The 23,269-nt window shown below is 34.5% G+C and overlaps 1 protein-coding gene across 1 annotated transcript in view; it reads left to right on the top strand.

Annotated features, from left to right (window-relative positions):
- LOC111414341 (T-box transcription factor TBX20-like) overlaps nucleotides 1-22,276 on the top strand; it is a 65,769-nt gene extending 43,493 nt beyond the window's left edge. The window contains exons 3-5 of the mRNA XM_023045651.2: nucleotides 895-1,168; nucleotides 15,009-15,244; nucleotides 21,664-22,276. Coding sequence (XP_022901419.1) covers nucleotides 895-1,168; nucleotides 15,009-15,244; nucleotides 21,664-22,189 — 1,036 coding nt within the window. The 3' untranslated portion in view covers nucleotides 22,190-22,276. The remainder of the gene's footprint in view (nucleotides 1-894; nucleotides 1,169-15,008; nucleotides 15,245-21,663) is intronic.
- The last annotated feature ends 993 nt before the right edge of the window (nucleotides 22,277-23,269 follow it).

Raw genomic sequence — 23,269 nt, 5'->3', positions numbered from 1 at the left:
TCAACACGTATTTTCCACACCGCCAAACGTGGAAACGGTATTAACACGTCCGAAGTTTAGCGTTTCCTCCGTTCGTCGGGTCGCGAAACCACCGAGGACCGTAATTTTTACACCTTCCATCACGCGAGCGACTCGTATTCCCTCGGGAAACCGTAATTACAGGCTGTCGGCCGGCGAGTCGGGTAATTTGGACGTTTTAACGCGCCGGTTCCGCTCTTGTTCGCCTCTTTTCATCGACAGACGAAAATACAATTATCCCCCACAACAGCCGAGGCAGACTATCGGGCGCTTTTTCCAAGGGATCCTCTTTTTTTGTATTTTATTTTCAACTTAATTTATTTTTATTTTAATTTAGTTTTATTTTAATTTATTTTTCAATTTATTTTATTGATCGTAACTCTGTCGTCTTCCGAACGGTAGGCAATTAACATCATCTTGGGCACCTGTATATTATTTATGTCACCCGGTGTTTACCTATCGATTAAAATCAACCTTTTTTTATTCGCTATAAAACCCCATTTGGATTATTTATAAACAAAGAACTATTTAAATAAAATAGATTTTAATCGTTTAATCTAGGTTCTTTTAACTTTTTTTTATTCATTCACTTCACGTTGCTCGGCGATTCTTATCAGATGAAGGAAAGTTAACAACTCATCTCGTTAATTAAGCAAGAGTGTTAAGTCAATCAAAACGTGTACACAGCGACGCGGCTTATTTATAATTAGCGGTAGGCGGAAGTGAACCGTTTCTCCGGGGAACGTCTCGAGTCCATTAAAAAAAGTGCTTGCTCACCCGAGAAATTTATAGTTTTTTTTCATTAGCTAAAGCTCACATTTTACAAGAAATACGCATTAAGACATTTAACCCGATTGGTTGCTTCTTTTTTTGCAGAAGGATGTTCCCGACTCTACGAGTGTCGTTTACTGGAATCCGACCGGAACAGAGGTATGCCGTTCTTATGGACATCGTCCCAGTCGATAACAAGAGGTATAGATACGCCTATCATCGGTCTTCCTGGTTGGTCGCAGGGAAAGCTGATCCACCCGCCCCTTCCAGGATGTATGCCCACCCCGATTCACCTTTTTCCGGTGAACATTTCCGGAAACAAATAGTTTCATTTGAAAAAGTTAAATTGACTAATAATGAAATGGATAAAAATGGACAGGTAAGTTTATGCAAAAAAATAGTTGTGATAACTGTTATTTTACTACCATTAATTATGAAAATTCCGTATAATTTCATCTGATTGAGACACTAGCATTAATACCATATGAGTCTAAAACTGATCAACACATTATAGCTCCTCAGCTATACTTAGAACGGTGAATGTATGATCTTGTCTGATTAAGCAAAGATGTCTTCGAGTGTAAATGACCTTAGCTAAATTTAGGATTGAGGAATGTGTAATATCGCCTGATTAAGCCAAGATCATTTGCGGATGATGCATTATTGCAATTAATAACTTATCCAGTTAAAATTGGTTAACACCTGTTGTAGCGATTAGGCCACAATTGACCTCGACTAAACTTAGAACTGAGAATATATGAGATAGCTTAATTAAACGCAATTAATATGCCTTAATTGTAGCGCCTCGTTACAATGTGTTGACCAGATTAACCGGAAATAATACATTCTCCGTTCTAAGTTTAGAATTACTATACTAATATGCAAAAAACGTTTGGATTGTACCTCTATTATTGGGATCTGTTTGTTTCAAAATATTAAATCTCTTTATGCTGCATAACATTAAACGCTTGGTTTGGAGAGAACAATTTAATATATCGTAGGATTCCTGAGAAGGAATTTGTACGGTTGTAGTTCTATGTATGATGGGTACTATCAAAGTGTTTTGTAGCTTCGATAAGAAAAGAAGTGCTTACACAATATTTATCTACTGTTACATAAACAATTTTGAAAACATTACCACAGTAATATACAACAAATATAAATCACTGTTAGTATCACTTTATTGAAAACACATCTACCGGAACATGAATACTTACTTTTATATGCCAAGTAAGAGTTGAGAAGAGGTAAAGTGTATGAATAGTTTGAGAACCCGAAAGGTGAGGCAAGGCTAAGATGAGGTGCTTGTACTAAATATTTACATGTCCGAGCGAACATGGCTACTGACCGGAAAGATCGACTCAGAATGAGCCAGGCGAAAGGAGAATTTCCGGTGCTTCTCCCTTTGAAGAATCCGTGGTTCTTCATTACCTATCTTTTAATTGACTTGTTACTATAAAAAGCAGTTGTTAGGGTACCTGAAAAAGCTGGGTGGATTGTAAGGCAATGATATGACACATCCATTGAAAGACGACCTGAGTACTCCCAATATATAAACAAGGAACATATACCTACGTTATACCATAACAGTTAGGTAAGTACAAAGATGAAACAACCATCCCTACCATGGTGGTCCCTACAATGCGATCAGAAGATCACGAAAACATAATATATCTAACTCTGAAGTAGCTGAGCAATACATTCAACAACCCACAAAAATACAACACTAAAATGAACACCAATTACGAAAAAAGTATAGATAAGAAATGAAGAAAGAAGTGATTGATTTAATGAAAGATGTAAATTTTTGACTGAAATAAAGAATAAATCCTACCAGATGGTGAATGGTATACTGGAGAAGTCTGAACGATCCAAGAAGTTGCTACAAGGCATTGTCACAATACAACCATAAACTCAATGTAAAGAAGAAGACAAGAGTTACAAAACATAGACCAAGTATTAATTTGTTGAACGCGACATGTCTTGCTTTAATTAATACATTTTAATAACACCTTGAAAAACTTGTGAAGTCTGACGGAATGGTAGAACGGATGAACAGGACCATCAATCGACATCCAGCCAAGGTCGTGCTACGAAGGCATTACATGTAGAGTTGGGGACTGATTTGACATCTTACACATTTCTAAATGCATTTAAAAGATTTGTGGGTAGACGAGGTTTGTGTCGATGCTTATATTCCGATAATGCTACTAATTTTAAAGGAGCTAAGAATTTAATGTATGCTAATTTAGTAGATTTAGCTAAGGATCCTGATATTTCAAATTATTTTCGTGACATAGGGATCATTTGGCAAGAACTTCATTCCCGCAAGAAGTTCTCACTTTGGTGAGATTTGGGAAGCTGCCGTTAAATTGGTGATGAGATCAATCGTAAACTCAAGACCTTTACTTCCTTTATCCTCTGACCCTCAAGATTTGGAATTATTGACTCCGGGACATTTTTGATTGACACGGCTTTATTGGCAATTCCTGAAGTAGATGTTTCAGAAATTCCTGCTAACGTATTAACAAATTACAAACAACTCCAAAAATTACACCAATCATTTTGGAAAAGGTGGAGTATTTGCATACTCTGCAACAAAGGACGAAGTGGAGATTCGACCGAGAAGATCTTGTCAAGGTTGGAAGTATGGTTCTGCTCAAAGATGACAACCTCCCCCCAATGCAGTGGAGAACAGGAAAAATAGAAGGAGACAACTTTGATGAGATACTTAAGTTAAACTCTACCCACACAAACATTATGTGTAATAGATTGCCTAAAGTATTCTGGCACAAATTTTCTTCAAAACGAAGTAAAAAAACGCCATCTGAACGAGCACTAAAATACTGATTCAATTTCATTTTAAGTAGTTCATTTTTAAGTAGTTCGAATTATAATCAGATCAAAAACTAGGAGTTTAGGAAAACTATAGAACTGGAATCAAAATGAAATAAATAAATATTCTTGGGTTGTAACAGATACCGGATACCAATTACCAAGTATACTCAAAAAGATATGTTATCCTGCTCACTACAGCTTCTGCAGATGTCATTGTTACCTATACCTATAGGAAATAAACGTGCCGATGTAAAGTCAGAAAACGTACTATTAAGCTCAGATTTTTAAGCCCTTTATAGAGTGACACTGCTCAGGTCAGGCAAATCTCAGTTTTTTGAGTAAATGTGCTCCTCCAGCTCAGGTATCTTAGGCTTGGAACAATTTTCTCTCAAATCAGCGTTGATGTAAAGATACAAAGTCTGTTACAAGAAATTTAACCTCAAACCGTCGAGATGGCTTGCGAGCGGGTCGCTAAAATCTTATAAAGTTGACGACTTCGTGTTGATTTATCAAATCCAGCTCTATCAATGATTATAGAATCCGATAATTTACAAGTAAAAGAAAAATGTACTTGCAAGACATTAAAAATAATTTTTGCAAATCGAATCAATCGTATCTATTCCACTTTGTAGGTGAGGTAGGCTGCAAATCACTTCCTAAAGCCGGACAGGTGGTTTTCATCTATAACCTTGACATTTACTATTCTTATGCGGATCAGCACTGCTATCTACACATTCTCAAGGTATAAGATTTAGAACGGCAATCACAAAAATCAAGCAGATATTACAATCCCTGCAATATCCTCTAAAATTATTTTGCACAAGAACATTTCGATTGATAAAATAAAATGAAAATCCGTTTTGTTATGGCATATTCAATTTCTTTTCAATAAAGAGAGAGTTTTTGTGTTAAAATTGTGCGCTATCTTGTTATGAATTCAAGGACAGACTATTCTTGGTCTAAAGACAAAATGTGAATAAAAATAAAGTAATTGAATTTACGGACGTAGAAGTAAAAAAGAACAAAATCAACCTACAAAAATGATGCATAGACGTGGAAGGCTACAAAAATAATATAAAAGATATTGTATATAATCTGAAGGACATCTCTTACTATTTCTCTAGAAGTGGTAAAAAATATCCAGCTTGGCCGGATTTTGCTATAAATTGACATGTAACGTCAAAGTTAAAAAAGAGGCGGCAGTCTAGTTTTTGCGAATATCCACGATAAAGCTGTTTACTGTAAACCGATTTGAAAGGTATTTGATTGCAACTATTAATTTTATAGCAAAACTAATGGCTGATTCATAACTTATCTCTAGCTGCTAAAAAAACGTAACAAAATCTTCTGTAAATACAAATTTGTAAAGTAGTTTTATATCTAATTTACATAATCGCTTTAAAAACGACTACAAAGTTACAGTTCTCACGCCGCTATTTGAAAATCGTGACTAGTAATGTTTCATGCTTTGTCACTAGCCGAGGAATCCGCGGCTCGTCGCGTCAGTTGCGGCTTCGTACTCAATCATAACGCACCACGTTAAAAAAAGTACAAAAAACCACGCCGGAAGCACGTACGGACATTCCGGCCACTTATTACATAAAAAATACCTAAACGGTACTGTACAAAACGTCACGTTGAATTCTACTTTTATCTCATTAGTATGAAAGGTATATTAAAGCCAAATTTGGTTGTCAACGTTTAGTTATAGTACCTGATTGGTTGGTTTCACTTTTGTTGTAGTGGTTATTGTGTATTAAGTTTGTATTCTTTTTTTGGTGAACACCCGCAATAATATATTAAGTTAAGGCGTCGCGGCGATGCATTTCTCGCGTGTGGGCTGCTAACATAAAGAGGTGGACCTACCTGAAGTTCACCGGAATGCCGTGTCGAGCAGTTTCTATTTCCATATTCGTGCGCGTTTGTCATACGCGAACGCCAAAGAAACAGTTCATACAGGATGTTTTAATATGACATTTGTTTTTAAATATGGTAAAACATCAATATAACGGATTAATATGGTGAAGGAAGTGTTTGTTATAGCCAAAAAGTTTGTTAAATGAATATCAACTTAAATTAGAACTAAGACTAGCACTACAACTAACACTAGATCTAGAACTAAAAACATTCGGGTTTAGCCGTCTTAAGAGACGTGCGGCTAAACCCAAATTTTTCTAGTTCTAGGTCTAGTGTTAGTTCTAGTTTTAGTTCAATAAAAATAAACAAGTATGTAGCGCTGAATAACAACTAAAACTAGAACTAATACCAGCATTAGAACTATCACTAGACCCAGAACTAGAAACATTCGGATTTAGCCGCACATCTCTTAAGATGGCTAAATCCGAATGTTTCTAGTTCTGGATCTAGTGTTAGTTCTACTTTTAATTGAATAAAAATATACAAGAATCTAGCACTGATGAGTTCTGAGTAGGTCATTATATCGAAGTTTTACTGTATTTGTAAATAAAATTGAAAGTAAACTTGAAAATAAATTAGAAGAATGTTTTTCAGTAAGTTGTAATAACAAATTGGCAAAAAAACATATTTAGGCATAAAGTTCAGAAATTATAGTAGAAATATGTAAATTTTGGTCTCTGTCAGAACACGAGACGACAAATGGTACGTCGCTTCGTCGAAGATACAACACCATTGTCCCATGGTTCTATAAATAGTAGCTGAGCGTTCGACAAGAGACGCTTGTTTTCGTTTAGCTATCAACGAGGGGCCGTATTTCAAAATTAATAACAGACGTTCTCGTCATATATTCTACACCGCGTGTTTACCTTGTTCCTCGGCAATCTGGCCAAACAAATAGTATCGAAATAATATTTGATTTTAAAACCAAAACCGTGAAGTCGTTTTTTCTTTTTCAATGTGGTGTTTTTACGGCGCTTGTCAGCGTGTTTTCAGGATTTTGCGGATTGTTTTAAAAATTTTAAAACAACGCCAAGAAGGAAAGACTAACAAATGAGAAAAATGATGCACGTTTAAAATACTATTAAAGACTGATTAACGACGCGATTAATCAAAATGAAAAGTATCGTCGTTTCTGGACGGTGTTCCCCGCTTGATGGTTATCTCGCACCGCACGAAAATATTTCAAAAACGGGTAATTAATAACGTCTTAGCCCTCCTAATCTTGTCCCCGATCTGGCACATTAGGTCGGCCACAAATTAGTGCCGCGCTCGCGCATTTTTATATTTTCTGTTTTTCATTTTAACGTCCCCCCAGTTTTTCTATTACTTTTTGTTTCATTTTTTTGTTCAATTTTTGGTTGTCGCGATTAATGCCGCCAGATGGCCTAAAGGGATAAGGCGCTAAGCGCTGCGGGCGCACGCTGTGACACTGTAAATCCGCGTTGGCAATAAAGGCGAACACCTTCGCGAACCTTCGCGCGCCTTCACGCTGTTCGTGTCGCCCGCCGGTCGTAATGTACGAAAATTAATACCTGGTCCTGGCACTGAAAGACGAACGAAAGCGAGTCGACGCCGAATAAATATCGTTGCAAACGAGGATCGTAAAAATGTTCCATTCTCAGCATAACGTACGGTATTTATTTGTATCACAAAAATTTTAACACTTTCATGATCAAAGTTTTAACAAAAACACTTCCATTTTTGACACTCCTTTCTATATAAAAATAGTATTTGTACTAAACCTAGAATTTACCATCCCTGAAGATGGCTCAAAATCGAAACCAATTAAATAACTAAGGTAACGGTTATATCAATAATTTTAATGTATAAATATATATTTATACCTATAGGACGATAGCATTTAAGAGGACTGCTACATCTCGCGAAAAGGTACATAGCTCGAAGGCCCATTCGTGACGTCAGCGCTGAATAAGAATTAAAACTAGAACTAATACTAGAGCTAGAATTAAAAAGTTTTGGGTTTACCCGAATGTTTCCAGTTGTAGGTTTAGTGTTAGTTTTAGTTCACTAAAAATATACAACATAACGATATCTAGTGCTAAATAGCGCTATTTAGCATTGTCACTAGATCTAACACTAGACCTAGAACTAGAAACATTCGAGTTTAGCCGTTCGTCTCTTAAGGCGGCTAAACCCGAATGCTTCTAGTTCTAGGTTTAGTGTTAGTTGTAATGCTAGTGTTAGCTCTACTTTTAGTTGTTATTCAACATTTGATTGTTGTATACTTTTCATTGAATTAAAACTAGAACGAACACTAGAGCTAGAATTAGAAACATTTGTGTTTAGCCGAATGTTTCTAGTTCTAGGTTTAGTGTTAGTTCTAGTTGTAGTTCACTAAAAATATACAATATAGCGATATCTAGTGTTAACTAGCGCTATTTAGCATTGTCACCAGAACTTCTAGTTTTTGTTGTTATTCATAGCATATTTTTGTTGAAGCAAAATTAGAACTAACACTAAACCTAGAATTAGAAACATTCGGGTTTAGCCGTGCGTGTCTTAAGATTGCTAAACCCGAATGTTTCTAGTTCTAGGTTTAGTGTTAGTTGTAATGCTGGTATTAGTTCTAGTTTTAGTTGTTATTCATTGTTAGATTGTTGTATATTTTTCATTGAAATAAAACTAGAATTAACACTAGACTTAGAAATAGAAATGTTGTATGTACAAAGAAATTTAATTGGTGATTTATAAGGCCTTATTTACATTAATGGAAATAAGGCCTGGAATGTATTTAATGATATAAACGTATTATAAACAGGTTTCGAGTCATATATGAAGGTTTGGGTTTGTTTTTGAAAAATACAGGTCGGTAATGATAATTTTATCGGAATCGAAATTTTTTTTCTTCATCCTTTCAATATTTCAATCGTTTCGGTTTTCAAAGGTTCAATAATTTTCGAGCGGATGCGTTCTCAATTTTACGATAATTTTAAAACCTTTTATACATTCAACTTAGAAATTTATTGCGGTAAGCAACCAGATGGTCTGTATATGGTATCTAACGAACTGATGGATGTTGTAAAGAGATTAGTTGAACCATTGAAGATGGCCATGTGTGATCTATTTTAATTTGTTAAATATTACTGGCACAAATGCAAGATGGATTTCAATGGATATCAAAAATTAATCATTAGGCAGGTGTCAACAGTTGAATTAAATCAGTCAGCTAGTTGTATGAGCTTTAATACAGCGGGACGAAATCGGCTGAACAAGCAATTGAGAATTAGCGGTTCTGCATAACCCAAAACTATGGCCAACAATAATATTTTTAAAAATTTTGTGTCATTACAAGAGATAGTGGATGATGATCTTGATTTTAAGGCTCATTTCATTTTATACAGTTATTTCAGTTTTCAAAATTAGTGGGGAGAAACAAAAAATGTTAATCCTAACCTAGAATTTCACAACCGCTGACAAACTAAGCGCAGATTACTTACGCTGAGATATTTACTAAACTGCTGCGTAACAGCGCTTATTTAGCGTATCGTTCAGCCGCGACTGCTAATATAGCAACTCAATAGTTGACACCGGCTGAACGTGCCTGAATATTCCATAACAAAAATGAGGGATTGCTGTTTCAAAAAAAATGGCGATGACGTCATAGCTTGTTTAAAACTTGTTTGGAGTTTAGCGAAACTATCTATTTCTAGATCTAGTGTTAGTTCTACTTCACTAAAAATATACAACATAGCGATATCTAGTGCTAAGTAGTGCTATTTAGCACTGTCACTAGAACTAACACTAGACTTAGAACTAGTAACATTCGGGTCTACTTTTTGTTTAATAAAAATATATACTTTTTTTTTATTATAAAACCCTAATGTTTCATTATTATTGTGATCATTAATACGATCAATGAAAAATGTTATTCCAACCTAATTTACTATGAGTATCTTAAAATTAGGGGTCTTACTCGGTAGAACTTCCTTAGATTGTACTAATAAAAATAAACACCAGCACTAAACAAGCAGCACTCAAACAACTAGATCAAAAGGTTTCCTTTTCTTGAGTCTTCTTGTTTGGATGGTATTGTTGAGGAGCTGGATGGCTTCAATACTCACGTGATCTAAGAACCGTTGTGCATGGCTCTTGGCAAATTTGTTGATCGTCTAGCTGACGGTGTCCTTCTCCAGGTCCCGGTGGATACACTACTTCGAAAGTATCAGGGTGCATCAACGATGTTCCTTAACACTTTATTCTGGAATCTCTGGATGATTTGGGTATTGCTTTTGCTGGCATTTCTCCCTTGAATCTCATATGGCCATATCGGTTTCAGGATCTGTTTATACAGGGTGAGTTATTCATATCCCGGCGGTCGATAGTTACTAAACCATTTGAAAAACAAAAAAATATTTTATACAAAAGTTGTTTGACTCATCACTTTCTATTACGTAAAATTGTTTTCACGTATACAAGGTGTTCCGTTACAGGGTGTTTATAAAGCTTTCTACAAGCATTAATGCGCTGTATAAAAGATCTTGAGGTATCTCTTAACATATGCATATGGCAGAACAATTGCATATTTTATTACTTACATCTTTTTAAATCTCATAAAGTACCAAGTCGCATTAAAATTTGGTATATGACGGCAAAATTATTTTACATTATAAAATATTAATCAAGTAATAAAAGGAAGAACAAAAAAAACGGATAAAAATAGACAAAATATAATATTAAGTACAATAACGCATATTTTATCATACATAATTCTTTAAATTCTAAATATCAGGAAAACTACTAAAGTTAGATATATGACATACTTATCATTAATTAAAGGTAACTTGATGGGTAATTCAACCAGCACACAATATACAGGGTGTTCCATTTAAAAAAACTGAAGAAAAAGCCATTTGAAAAACATCAAAAGTAACTAAATTTTAGTTTCCTGTATAAGTGAAAATAATTTTACGTTATAGAAAGTGGTGAGTCAAACATTTTTCTCTTTCTCAAACGGTTTAGCAACTATCGTCCGCCGGGATACTAATAACTCACTCTGTATATAAGCAATTTATTATATATTATGTTGACAGAATGGATTTCTTCCCCAACATCCAGTTCATTTTCTTCTATCTGTTTCTGAGCTCTTACCGTTTCTTTTTGATATAAGCCTGCCAGCGAAATTTTGCATCTTAGGTTGATCTCAGATATTTTGCTGTGTTCGTATATGGTATCTGTTCATCATCTACTCTGATTGGTACATATTGCTCCCTTTTGTTTGTAAAATTAACATGTACCCATTTATTCTTATTTAAGGAAATTCTTCATTTTTTGTCCAGTCATTTATTTTATTAATTAATGTCTGTAGTCTATTTGCTGCTTCTTCATGATTATTGTCTATGGCCAGGATGGTCGTGTCATCAGCAAAAGTAGCAATAGTATCGTTTTCTAATTTAGTATTTGAAGCGTGCCTGCATTAATTTCTTTTAAATCTGAATAAGCATCTTTTTGCTTTATTCTAAAGGTTCGTTCTGATATTTACGAGTCTAGCAGTTGTTAATACTGTTTGGGCAAGACTTTATTCGGTTTGTATTTGAGTTCCTCATACCAAACTTTATCGAATGCCTGAGCCACATCGAAGAAGACAGAAGAATAAAAATATACAGGGTGAGTCAAATGTCTGGAATATAGCCAATAACTTCGCCATTTGTGGTTTTAAAGAACAATTGGAGTTGTGTATTTTCCTTATCATCGTGTGAATTAAAGAAACTAAAAATTGCACTTAAACGATGATATTTATTGTATAAAAATTAGATTTCTACCGGTTTCGACTGTATGACAGTCATCTTCAGGAAATCGACGTCAACGAATACAAACTTAAACGGGAGCTCATTGAAGTGAAATCTGAAAGACCCTTCACAGTAAACTATTATAATAACTTATTAATTTACTTTTAGATGCAACAAGCAGGGTGTATACTTTCAGGCGCGAACATATGTAAATTCTATCTTCAATTTACTTTGTTGCGTAAAATTTGTTTGTTGTTACTACGTTGAGTGTGTTACCCATACATTATTAATATTTGGATTCTTTGTCGTTCGCTTAATTGTGCTATATTTGTTTAAATTGTCAATTTTTTGACATTTAAAGCTGCACCGGCGTTATTTCGACGCCCGCTTTGATTGTAATTTGGTGATTTAATATTTTCAAGAACGCATTTTTTCTCGATTTTTTTCTTATGCAACCATATGATTTGATATATTCATCGCTATTAAAATGTGCAAAAAAACATATGCATCCCATTTAAAATAATAATGTTGGTTGCCATAGCAACGAAACAAAGAACAATGTAAACAAGCAGCATAGCAACATAGCCAAAAAATGCGCCACAATTAATAAAGAATTTTTATTTGAAATATTTTATTTTTCTTTAAAACTACAAATGGCGAAGTTATTGGCTATATTTCAGACATTTGACACACCCTCAAACTAACGAAGAAAAACAAATTCATGAAGATTATCAGTTGAAAGACAACCGATGTATAACAATCTTGCGCTGATTTTCAATTAAAACTACTACCGTCCTTGATTTATACATCGTATACACAGCTCGGGGAATACCTCGAGTTTATCTATGACCATGGAATAGAGCAAGTTGGGAATAACCCGAGTTGGATTCTATCTTTGAGTGTTAACATTTAAGTTTAAATATGCTGATGTATCAGATAATGTTAATAGTATGACATAAAAATTTTTTGTTCGTTATATCCGATGTTCGTTATATCGAGATTTTACTGTTGTATACAATATACAGGATGTATCAGGTATGAGTAGAAAAAAATTGAGGGGTTATAGGTCTCCTCTTTCTGAATAAAAAGTTCTTATAATACAATGTCCCATGCTTTGTCCTTCTTAAGATATGATACGATAAAATTAAAGGTTCACAAGTTTGAGTACTACTGGTTAACGAATTCTACTAAGCAGGCTTTGCTTATGTATTGCTTTAATTTGACACATAACAACATTTTATCTCTTAATAATGTTGTATACCAACAATGAATACACTGATATGGTCCTGCTGTATGGTCAATGCGATTTCAGCGCTAATGCTGCAAGACTACAATATTCTGTGCAATTTCATAACCGCCGGTTGCCAAATGTACAAACGTTTATTAATGTAGTTCAAAGACTTCGAGAAACTGGTCAGTTACAACCCAAAATGGAAGATCGCGGTCCTCAAAAAGATATCACTCATGAAGATGAAATTTTGGAACGTATTGAAAACAATCCTTCTGTGAGTACCTGGAAAATCAGCAAAATCTTAAATACATCCCATATGTCTGTTTGGAGAATTTTACATCATAATTTGTTGTATCCATTCCATCTTACAAAAGTTCAAGAGTTAGATTATCCTCCGGCAGATTATTTCTCCAAGAGTTAAGTTTTGTGAATGGTTAGCTCATTAATAAAATTATGTGGACGGATGAGGAGTGTTTCAGTCGCCAAGGATCACCACAATAATCATATCTGCAGTTATGAAAATCCACATTCTATACAACAACGGCGGTTTCAACATTAGATTTCTGTATATGTTTGGGCAGCTATTATTGGTGACGTTTTGTTGGGTCTGTATTTTGTAGCAAACCGTTTAAATGGAGATGCATATTTACAACACCTACAAGATATTATACCAGATAATACAGAAGTAATTTCATCTTTATGCATGATGACGCATAAATCAACGTAAATCAACTTAAATTCAACAATGTCCGGTCGTTGGAGGGAGTCAGGGTCCTATAAATTGGCCCGCGCGAAGCCCAGATTTAAATATGATGAACTTTTTCTTCTGGGGCTACGTAAAATCTCTAGTGTACAGCGATGAAATTGAAGATCTTGCGAATTTACGTTTACGAATTGAAAATGTCTTTGAAAGTGTAAGGGAAAATATGAATAATTTCCAATAATTTTCAAAATTTGTTATTTGTCTAGGTTTGTAATTTTGTTGTTTTTAATTAAAACAAGTTTATTTATTAAAACCCCAATTTTTGTAAATTTTCACATTAAAAAGTGATAAAACAGAAGTGATAAATTTATTCGTATAAAGTAAAGAACCTCTAAAAAAATGTCTCAAAAATGACTTTTATGTGTCAAATTAAAGCAATACATAAGCAAAGCCTGCTTAGTATAATTCATTAACCAGTAGTACTCAAACTTGTGAACCCTTAACGTATCATATCTTAAGAAGGACAAAGAATAGGACATTGTGTTATAAGAATTTTTTATTCACAAAAAGGGGACCTAACCCCACAAATTTTTTCAACTCATACCTGATACACCCTGTATTTGGTGATATTGAATGAAACCAAAGAGATGTCTCTTTAAAATTGTGGAGTTACGATTATGGAAGTGTGTGTCCGGGTTGAGTCGGGGGGTCGAGCAGGCCATCGAAGAAACAGCGCTTAATCAGACGGCGCTGCGCGGCGGGCGACCGCGCGACAACGAATTTCTCACCTACGGCCTAACAAGGGACTCGTTTAAAATCCATTTCACGGAGATTGAAATATGAGCGTTTATACACAGGCCCGGCCCGTCGGGGGCCCCATTCACCGCTGACGTGATCGACTCGGGAATGTTTTAAATGCGCACCGTGCACACCACCGGCCCTTTTTACAACCCTCTTTCCCCCGTCTCTCCTTAAAACCACCATCTCACAACACGATTATATTACAATCAATTACATATATTCAAATAAAACTGCAATTAGAATCATCAATCTTGACGTATCGCATTGGATAAATGTTAAATTTGAAAGAACGGTGTGATTCTAAGACGATCTGAAGGAATTGATAAAATGGATTTAGCGTTTTGGATCGAAGGCGGTCGCGGGCGTCGTTGGCGCCCCCTCTCGTCGCGGGCGTCGTGTTTATCGCGTGCCGACGTGGCAGCCATTGTAAGTCGCGGTACCGCCAATCATTAACGCCACTTGGAGTTACGGGCAGGTTGCCAGGCAACGGGCGAACTGCGGGGGAGCCCCGCTTTACCGACGAACAAGCGAACGCAGGCGCGCCTACCGTGATCGCGAACCGGCGTCACGACGCCCTTCGATCGCAAGAAATACTCTCACGAACTTTCAGTAATCGACTTCAATATGTATTCGTATGTTCACACCAAAACTGTTTATTATAACAAACAGAGTGTTAATTCTAATTGTTATATACATGATGTTCCAAATTCCAAACATTTTTAATCAACAATTTGACTTAAACAGAAAACGTTCGTTTTCGTTCTAGTTAGTAAGTAACAGTTAAAAGTTAAAAGCAGATGTCTTCCCGGAAGAAGAACTCAAAGTGATATTAATTATTGCTTCATAACGTCGTATTTTATGCAGGTAGCAATAAGTAAAATGAACTAATTAATGCATAAATGTGACACCTTGTAACGAACAAACTTGGTATTCAATAAAAAAAGAAAAAATTGCAAAGTATTAAACTAATTTTTCTTTCCAGATTGTGTTAAACTCTATGCATCGATATCAACCTCGAATACACATCGTAAAATGGCGAGAACATTCCGGTCCAATAACTGACTTGGAACAAGAACAATACAGGACGTTCATCTTTCCCGAGACCGTCTTCACAGCCGTAACGGCCTACCAGAATCAGCTGATAACCAAGTTGAAGATAGATTCGAATCCTTTCGCTAAGGGTTTTCGTGATTCGTCGAGGTTGACCGACTTTGATAGGTATATTTCTTTTTATTTATTTTTACAAGTTTTTTTAACCCCCACTAACGTCCACTCATTTCCCGGCTCACTCGATCTCTCCAAGTAATTACCTTTCGAGTTATTGCCGCGTCGTTTATGACCAATAAAACCGTACGGTAGCAGTAGCCGATTCCTTCGCAGTCTTTCGAGCATCTGTTGTTGTTGTGGTTGGGTTGGGTTTTGATCTTTTGCTTCAAATGTTTAAGGATAAATATCAATAAATTAAGTTTTGCAATATTCAATTATCTCCTAAAGATACTTAAAATACTTTATTTTTTAATTAATTTGCTTAACTATGTGTTTTTGTTTATTTCTAACCTTTAAAGTTTTTAGACCAGTTTTTGTCTCTTAAGAGTTAATAAACAGTTTCGAGTTAAAAGGGATTTTGCGCTTAATGATCTAATGAAGGAGTTGGGATGAGGGAAATTTTGTATGACGAGCGATGAGGCTCGTCCGGATCTGGCCGGAGGCCTACCTGAGGTGTGAGAAAATACGTCGGCTTCATTATATCATCAAGCCATCGTCAAGAAGACAAGGATTGTCTGAAATTACAGAGCGGCTCCCTTCGCCACGCCCAACCAACACCGCGTACAGATTGAAACGCGTAAATTAAATTCTATCCGACTCGATGGGGCTTCTTCCCCCCGCCACTTTTAAGCGGCGGCCCTTTTGTGAAGAACATCTTCCGTGAGTTATTGCTTATCGCTTTTTGCACGTTCAAATTTCGCGGATAAATGCAAATTACAAATGATAAAAAAATATCTTCCCACCATCCTCGAAATAATTTCAAATTTATGTACGTTGTATTTACTATTAAATTTTTTTGATTTATAAAGCTATTTTGATATAATTATCTAAAATCGTTTCGAAAACTGTTTTCCTGATCATTTTCTTGAAGGGTAGGACAGGGGCGGCTCTGCCTGTAATTAGGGCGGCTGGTGAACGGACGTCGGGGCGACCTCTGGTGGCGGCCCGTGGCGTGGGGCGTGGCTCTCAGGCCTCTCATTATCGGCTCACCGCGCCGCGATCGTTCCATCTCAATATTATTGATTGTTTTCACGGTCTCCCCCGGCTTTCAGTATCCCCCGCGTTCCCCACTCCATGTAAAAGTCGATTCCCCCACTACCAGCCAGTTCGCTGCCTATGATTTGCCCGAAACGGAGGCGACAAAATGCGAACAGGCGGTTGCCTCCGGCCCTGTCACTTATTAAAACAGTGTTACTCAAACAAACATGTTTTAAAAACATTCGATACTTTCTTATGTAGTAAAACTAAGTAGTTAGTTCAATCAAAATTATACAACACTCTAATTCTGAATAACAAATAAAATTCAAGGTCTAGTTTTAGTTCACTAAAAATATAGAACATAGCGATATCTAGTGCTAACTAGCGCTATTTGGCACTGTCACTAGAACTAACCTTAGATCTAGAACTAGAAACATTCGGGTTTAGCCGTACGTCTCTTAAGACGGCTAAAGCCGAATGATTCTACTTTCAGTTCAATAAAAATACACAATAATCTAGCGCTGCATAACATTTCAACTAAACCTAGAATTTGCCATCCCTGAAGATGGCTCAAAATCGAAACCAATTAAATAGCTACGGTAAGGGTTATATGAATAATTTGAAGAGGGCTGCTACATCTGGGGAATAGGTACATAGCTCGAAGGGCCGTTCGTGACGTCAGCGCTGAATTACAATTAAAACTAGAACTAACCTAAGAAGACCTAGAATTAGAAAGTTTCGGGTTCTAGGTCTAGTATTAGTTCTAGTTTTAGTCCACTAAAAATATACAACATAGCGATATCTAGTGCTAACTAGCACTATTGAGCACTGTCACTAGAACTAACCTTAGACCTAGAACTAGAAACATTCGGGTTTAGCCGTACGTCTCTTAAGACGACTAAACCAGAATGCTTCTAGTTCTAGGCCTAGTGTTAGTTGTAATGCTAGTGTTAGTTCTACTTTTAGTTGTTATTCAGCATTTGATTGTTGTATACTAGTTTTAGTTCACTAAATATACAATATAGCGATATTGTGCTAACTAGCGCTACCTAGCACTAAACTCAACATTTTCTTAGTTTTACAAATTTATCTTTGCTCATTGATTTTGTAGAAATATCTGCTAGGTTTCTATTTGAATCTACTTTAATTATATCTATGATTCCTTCCACATAACATTAATTTGCAAAATGAAAATGCACTTCAATATGCTTAGAATTGGACCGCGTTATACATCACTTGACTAAGCGACATTTTATCGTTTTAAGGCTCGTTACTACCATCTTCCGGTTAAGCTATCTAAGGGATTATTACTACGGTTACGGCTATTTTAGGCGCTATGATTAGCTAGTAGATGGGTTTATCTATAAGACAAATTTAACTAAAAGATGGTAGTAACGGACTTTAGAGATTTTCATGCTGTCTGATAGGTAAAGGTGTAACTTATCTTAGAAAAAATGCAGAACACCGAAAGACCTAAAATACTTTAGCAATGAAAATGTTTGATTTTATTTATATATCGGTGCTACAAATTGTTTCGGAAACCAACAGTTTCCTTCTTCAGGCACGACTAAAGGCTTATATAAAAAAGAGAGAGCAATGTTAAATTAACAAAAATGTGTAAAAAATGTATAAAAAATATATACATATATAAACTTTACCGTCAAGTGTTTATGATGAAAACGTGATATTCATAGATTTAGCCATATTTTCGGGGACCAAAAACATTATTATTAGATGTCCTTTGATATACTTACGACAGTGTGGTGGGTTTTTTGCATACAACCTTTGTGGTGGGGTATGATATACCCCAAAATAAATTGACAAAAGATTAGTAAAAATTCTGGTTTTTGCGTATATTTTAAGTAATTTTTATCCACTGTAGTATATCTTGATAAGGGAATATATGTTTTCAGTTTTTAGTGACTATTTGTCAAAAAATAACGGCAGTAAGTCATTGACTGTTAATTTTTTTAACTAAAAGAAAATTTATTGTTAGCTAAAGAAATATTGTTAAGTAGAAGCGAAAAAAGGCGATTTTCATCAAAAATAATGATGAAATATTGGAAAATAGAAAGCAGAAACTGATTTCATTCATTCATGCCCGAATTACAGTCATCACACGATACCACAGAATGTTCTAAACAAACAGTTTTTTTGCACATCCATAAAATCACATTTGTCAACTTTATAAAAAATCCTTTAAAATGAGTCCAAACTCGACATATTTAACTTACATTAATTGAAATACAATCACTTCCGTTTTGAAACGTCAACGTCAATTTTGACATATTTGTCATCTTCGTTAAAATACTTTTAAAATAAGTCCAAAAATGACACACTTATCTCAAAAAACAAAAAAATTAGAACAAAAAACATTAAACCCTAAATTAGCAACAATGAAAATAGCAATTTAATTTTTAAATATTAATACCAACCTTAATTTTTTTTTTATTATTGATAATTTTTGTTTTTGTGACAAATATTAAGACATTTAATAATTACGAATATGTCAAAATTACATTGACTTTTCAAACCGGAAGTTGCTTATATTTCGAGTAATGTTGAAATTAAACGTATATATGTTTGGACTCATTTTTGACGACGACTACAAATATGTCAAAATTGACGTTGACATTCTTAACCGGAAGTTGACCATAACTTCATTAACATTGAAGACAAATATGTCGTGTTTATACTCATTTTAAAGGATTTTTAATGAAAATTACAAATATGTCAAAATTGAGGTTGACATTTTAAACCTGAAGTTAGTTATCATATAATAGAAGTTTTATAACTGAAGTTAATCTAGTATTAGTCACTTTCCCGCACTTTCTTTTTATTTTTAACGTGTTTTTTGGATCATTTCACATTGATTAAAAAAAATCGTTGATTTTTAAGCCACATGATGATTCTTGAATTTTTCCCAAGATTCTTATTATATCTTTTGTTAAAAAAGAGTGTGCTTAAATTTTAACTTGTAAACTGATAACACTTCGTCCTTAATTTCATTTTACACCTTTTTTAATTTTTTGTAAATTAGTAAATAATAATCTGATTTCGAGTTTGATATGTGAATTTTTTTAACAAAACAAAAAGAAATATTAAGAAACTTGTTTGTAAAATGGATAACATGAGAGATGTTTGTAGAGTTTGTAGAGATCTATTTGTAGAGTCTCTGAAGATGGCCAAGGGTCGAAACTGGTTAGACTTAAATTCTATATAAAATAAAAACCAGTTTAAAAGTGCAAAATCAAACTCTAAATTATTTTCTTCAAAAATTTTTACACAAATCGTCATCATTTTGTCTCTAGTTTTAGTGATTAAATTTACGACTTACAGAAACACCTTGTATACGAGTGACCAAGCGGCTTCTGTGCTTGTTATAGCTGTCATCAGTGTTCTGTGATAAAAATGGACTGCCACCAAACAATTTTCAATAGTTTGAGCCTGTCTATTCTGAGAAGTCTTATATTTTTAGAGAGATGAAAACGAAAATCCCGTTTTTCTCAACATTATTTATTTGTCGCTTAGTCAAGTGATGCATAAAGCAGTCCAATTTTTTAGTAAAATTTCCATATTTAGCAATAGATAAAGTTCCCGAATTATGTTCGTATATCTTAATAGGTGCCTTAAAGTCAATGTTAAAAACTTCGAGTATATTTTTTATTAGTTTTATTTCGATTACTGCTTCTGATAAGGCTACATATTCGGCAAAGGTTGAAGATTTAGCTACACTTTCCAAACAAATTTCCAAACAATCTCATTACATAGCCTGACGTAGATTTTCTATCTAAATTATCTCCTGCCTATCTCCACTCTGCGTCTACATTGCAATCAGGATTTCACAAGTATTAGTACTAAGTAAATCATATCATCTTCGTCTCTTTTGTTGTATAAAAGTAGTTGTAACAATAGTCACATTTATTCCTTATAAATTTTATCTCCCATAAAAATTCATCAAAACAAAGCATAAACTTTCTCTCAACCCATATAATGCTTTTTCTAGTATACAAACTCTCTCTGTCCCATCCTCAAATCCTTTAGCTTGATTTACATATATTTCTGAAAAAATCTACCATTCCAGAAAGCAGTGTCTACGTCCATTTGTTCTATAATTAATTTCTCCTGGCAACAATATGATAACAATATTTTTAAAGATTGCATTTTAGCTATTGGTGAAAAAAATCAATCATCCACAATTTCAGATTGTTGAAAACCTTTTAAAACTAATCTGGCGTTATAAATGTTATTTGACTTTTTTGTATAAACCCATTTAACATCAAAACTTTTTTTATTCTCCGGCTTTTTGACCAATAATTGGTAACTTGGACATTTTTTCCAAGTTTTATACATTTTCAAACATTCCATTTCCTTATTCATAGCAAGTTTCCACTGTTCTGCCTGATTACTATTTATCGCCCCCTCAAAATTATATAGATTTTCAACATTGCAAAAGTTCACATAAACATAACTATAATCATATCTAGCCGGCATTTTTCTTTCTTTGATCTTCTCAATTCTTGAGGCGTTTTTTGTTCTTGTTTAATTATTTTATTTTCGAATTTAATTTCTGTAATTTCATCTTGTATTTCTGAATCACTTTCAAATTCATTGTCAGTTCTGTTTGTATCTAAACCTATACTTTTAACATTCTCCTCCACAACATCAACATGTCTAGTTACAATGATTCTGTTATTTACAAAAACTCTATACCCAACTTCAGTATAACCCAGCAAAATTCCCAAATCAGCCTTTTTATCCCATTTAGACCTTCTTAATTGTTTTGGTCTTCGAACAAAAATTCGACTTCCATATAGACGTAAATATTTAATAGCAGGCTTCTATTTTTATGATATGCAGCTGCGCATACTACCTCTGGCCAAAATTTTCTCATAAACATCTAGACATGTCCATAATTGATCTATTATATCTTTCCGCTATACCATAATTCATGTACATAACTACGTTATTTATTAACTACTTGATCTAACTAACATTTGACCTGGAACTAGAAACATTCGGCTTTAGCCCTTCGTCTCTTAAGACAACTAAACCCGAATGTTTCTAATTCTAGATCTAGTGTTAGTTAATATTAATTAATAATATGACTTAAAAATATTTTGTCCGTTATATTTAAGTTTTACTGTATTAAATACTTTCTTACAATTTCATTTGGTTTCATTTTATTTCAAAAACCTTCTTCAACTTAATAATTATCTACGGATATCCTCGAGCGGTCAGTTCTTTATTATGGAAATATTAATTTTTTTATCTCCTTTTGAAATTTTTTTCATGCCTGTCCATCTTCCTTCTGATCTTCTTAAACTTGTAATCTTAGGATTTTAAAATTTCGTCACACTATGTAAGTTAATGATTTGTTTCTTTTATTACAGGGAACCCATGGATGGTTTGTTCATGGATCATTTTTCGAGGTCATCGCTTCATAGACTTTACCCGGACGGAATCGATCCAGAAAATAATAACGGCTCAGTCTTTTCTTCTGCGATGATGGAAAAGGCTAGAGCTCACCTACAAATGTGGAGTAGAGCTTGTGGGAATCCTTATACTCCGATTGATTCTCAAATAAATGCTTTGTTCTTGGGAGGACAATCGCCTCAACAAATGTATATGAGTCAAAGGGCGCCCGGAGTTTTGCCCGCTCATCTTTTCAATCAATCCTGGCCGTTAAACGGAAGTTTACCGCCGGGATTTGCTCTTCCCGTTTCCCAGAGACCACAAATCACTCCACCTCCAAGTTCCACGCCTAGTTCCTCAGGTTCCCCAAGTCCTACGTCCGTAAGTACCTCCGCTGACCTTCGACTCCCCTCCGTTTACCAATCTTCGATAAGGTACAGTCCTTACATGCCAATGGCCAGACAAAGCAGCTCTTCAGTGAGTCCCGTGTCAAGGCACCAATGATAGATGACTTCGTTTCAACTTTAATGTAGAGGACGCGTCCTTACCAACTCGTAACCAAAGAAGCTTAACCCTTTTTAATTTATACTACTTATACATAATGTAAATAGGGAAGAAAAAAAAATTACGTAATTTATTGACCGAGTAATTATTTAGGCATATTATATGCATGAAGTGGTATATTTTCTACCGATGCGAGTATTTAGATATGCGACAGTATTACAGAAAAAAAAATGTACATAGTATAATATACAGGAGGTCTTATTTGTCTAATCGTTTTCTCGATTATTGTTCCTTTTTCTTATTATTATTAATTTATGTCCGAGAGTTTCGTTCCGATCTGTGGTTATTACGAGGACCTTATTATTATTTTTTTTTGATTGCTTTCGAGGAGTACAAAGAGCCGTGTGTATTTATCGTCGGGGGTTCTCGTTTATTTCTGTGAAATGTATAGTTGCGAGATAATATTGTTGTGTATATAGTGTATTATTACTATGTGGAATATAAAATAAAATAATTATTATCAATACAAATTATTTGTGTTTCTTTTTTTGTTACACCACGAAAATTTCAGTGAATTTTATTTTTTATTTTCGGCTAGATTTGAATCAAACTGTTATGGTATGGACGCGATGGAGACAGAAGGAGTTTATAAGGTAATTTTTAATACTACTTATAAATTAGATTTTTCCTAAGGTTTTTGGAATATTGGATTTTTATCAAAACTAAAAAAAGGGCTTGAGAGTCATATTTTTAATCGATATCTTAGAATCTTAATAGGGTTACCACCACTCAAGATTTGTTCCAATTATTAGTTAATTATGGACTTCGAGTTTAGGTATTATTTTTCGAGTTTCGTGAAGTTGGTGTGCGACACAAAATCATTAAAAACGAGATATGTGAGGCCATTCCCCTTGCGAGCTAAATCACGTTTTCAGTGACCGCTACAAAACAAATGTTTCAGGTTCAAAGACATGGTTTTGATATCTTTTTAAATACTTGATTGTCATTATCATTAAACTCATATTTAATTAACACAGTTTTGGGAGCAGTTGATGATAACATAAATTAGTAGTTAGTAAA

This window comes from Onthophagus taurus, chromosome 6, assembly GCF_036711975.1.
Source record: "Onthophagus taurus isolate NC chromosome 6, IU_Otau_3.0, whole genome shotgun sequence".
Lineage (NCBI taxonomy): Eukaryota > Metazoa > Arthropoda > Insecta > Coleoptera > Scarabaeidae > Onthophagus > Onthophagus taurus.
Note: the sequence above shows the minus strand (reverse complement) of the source record. Positions and strands in the feature narration are given on the sequence as shown.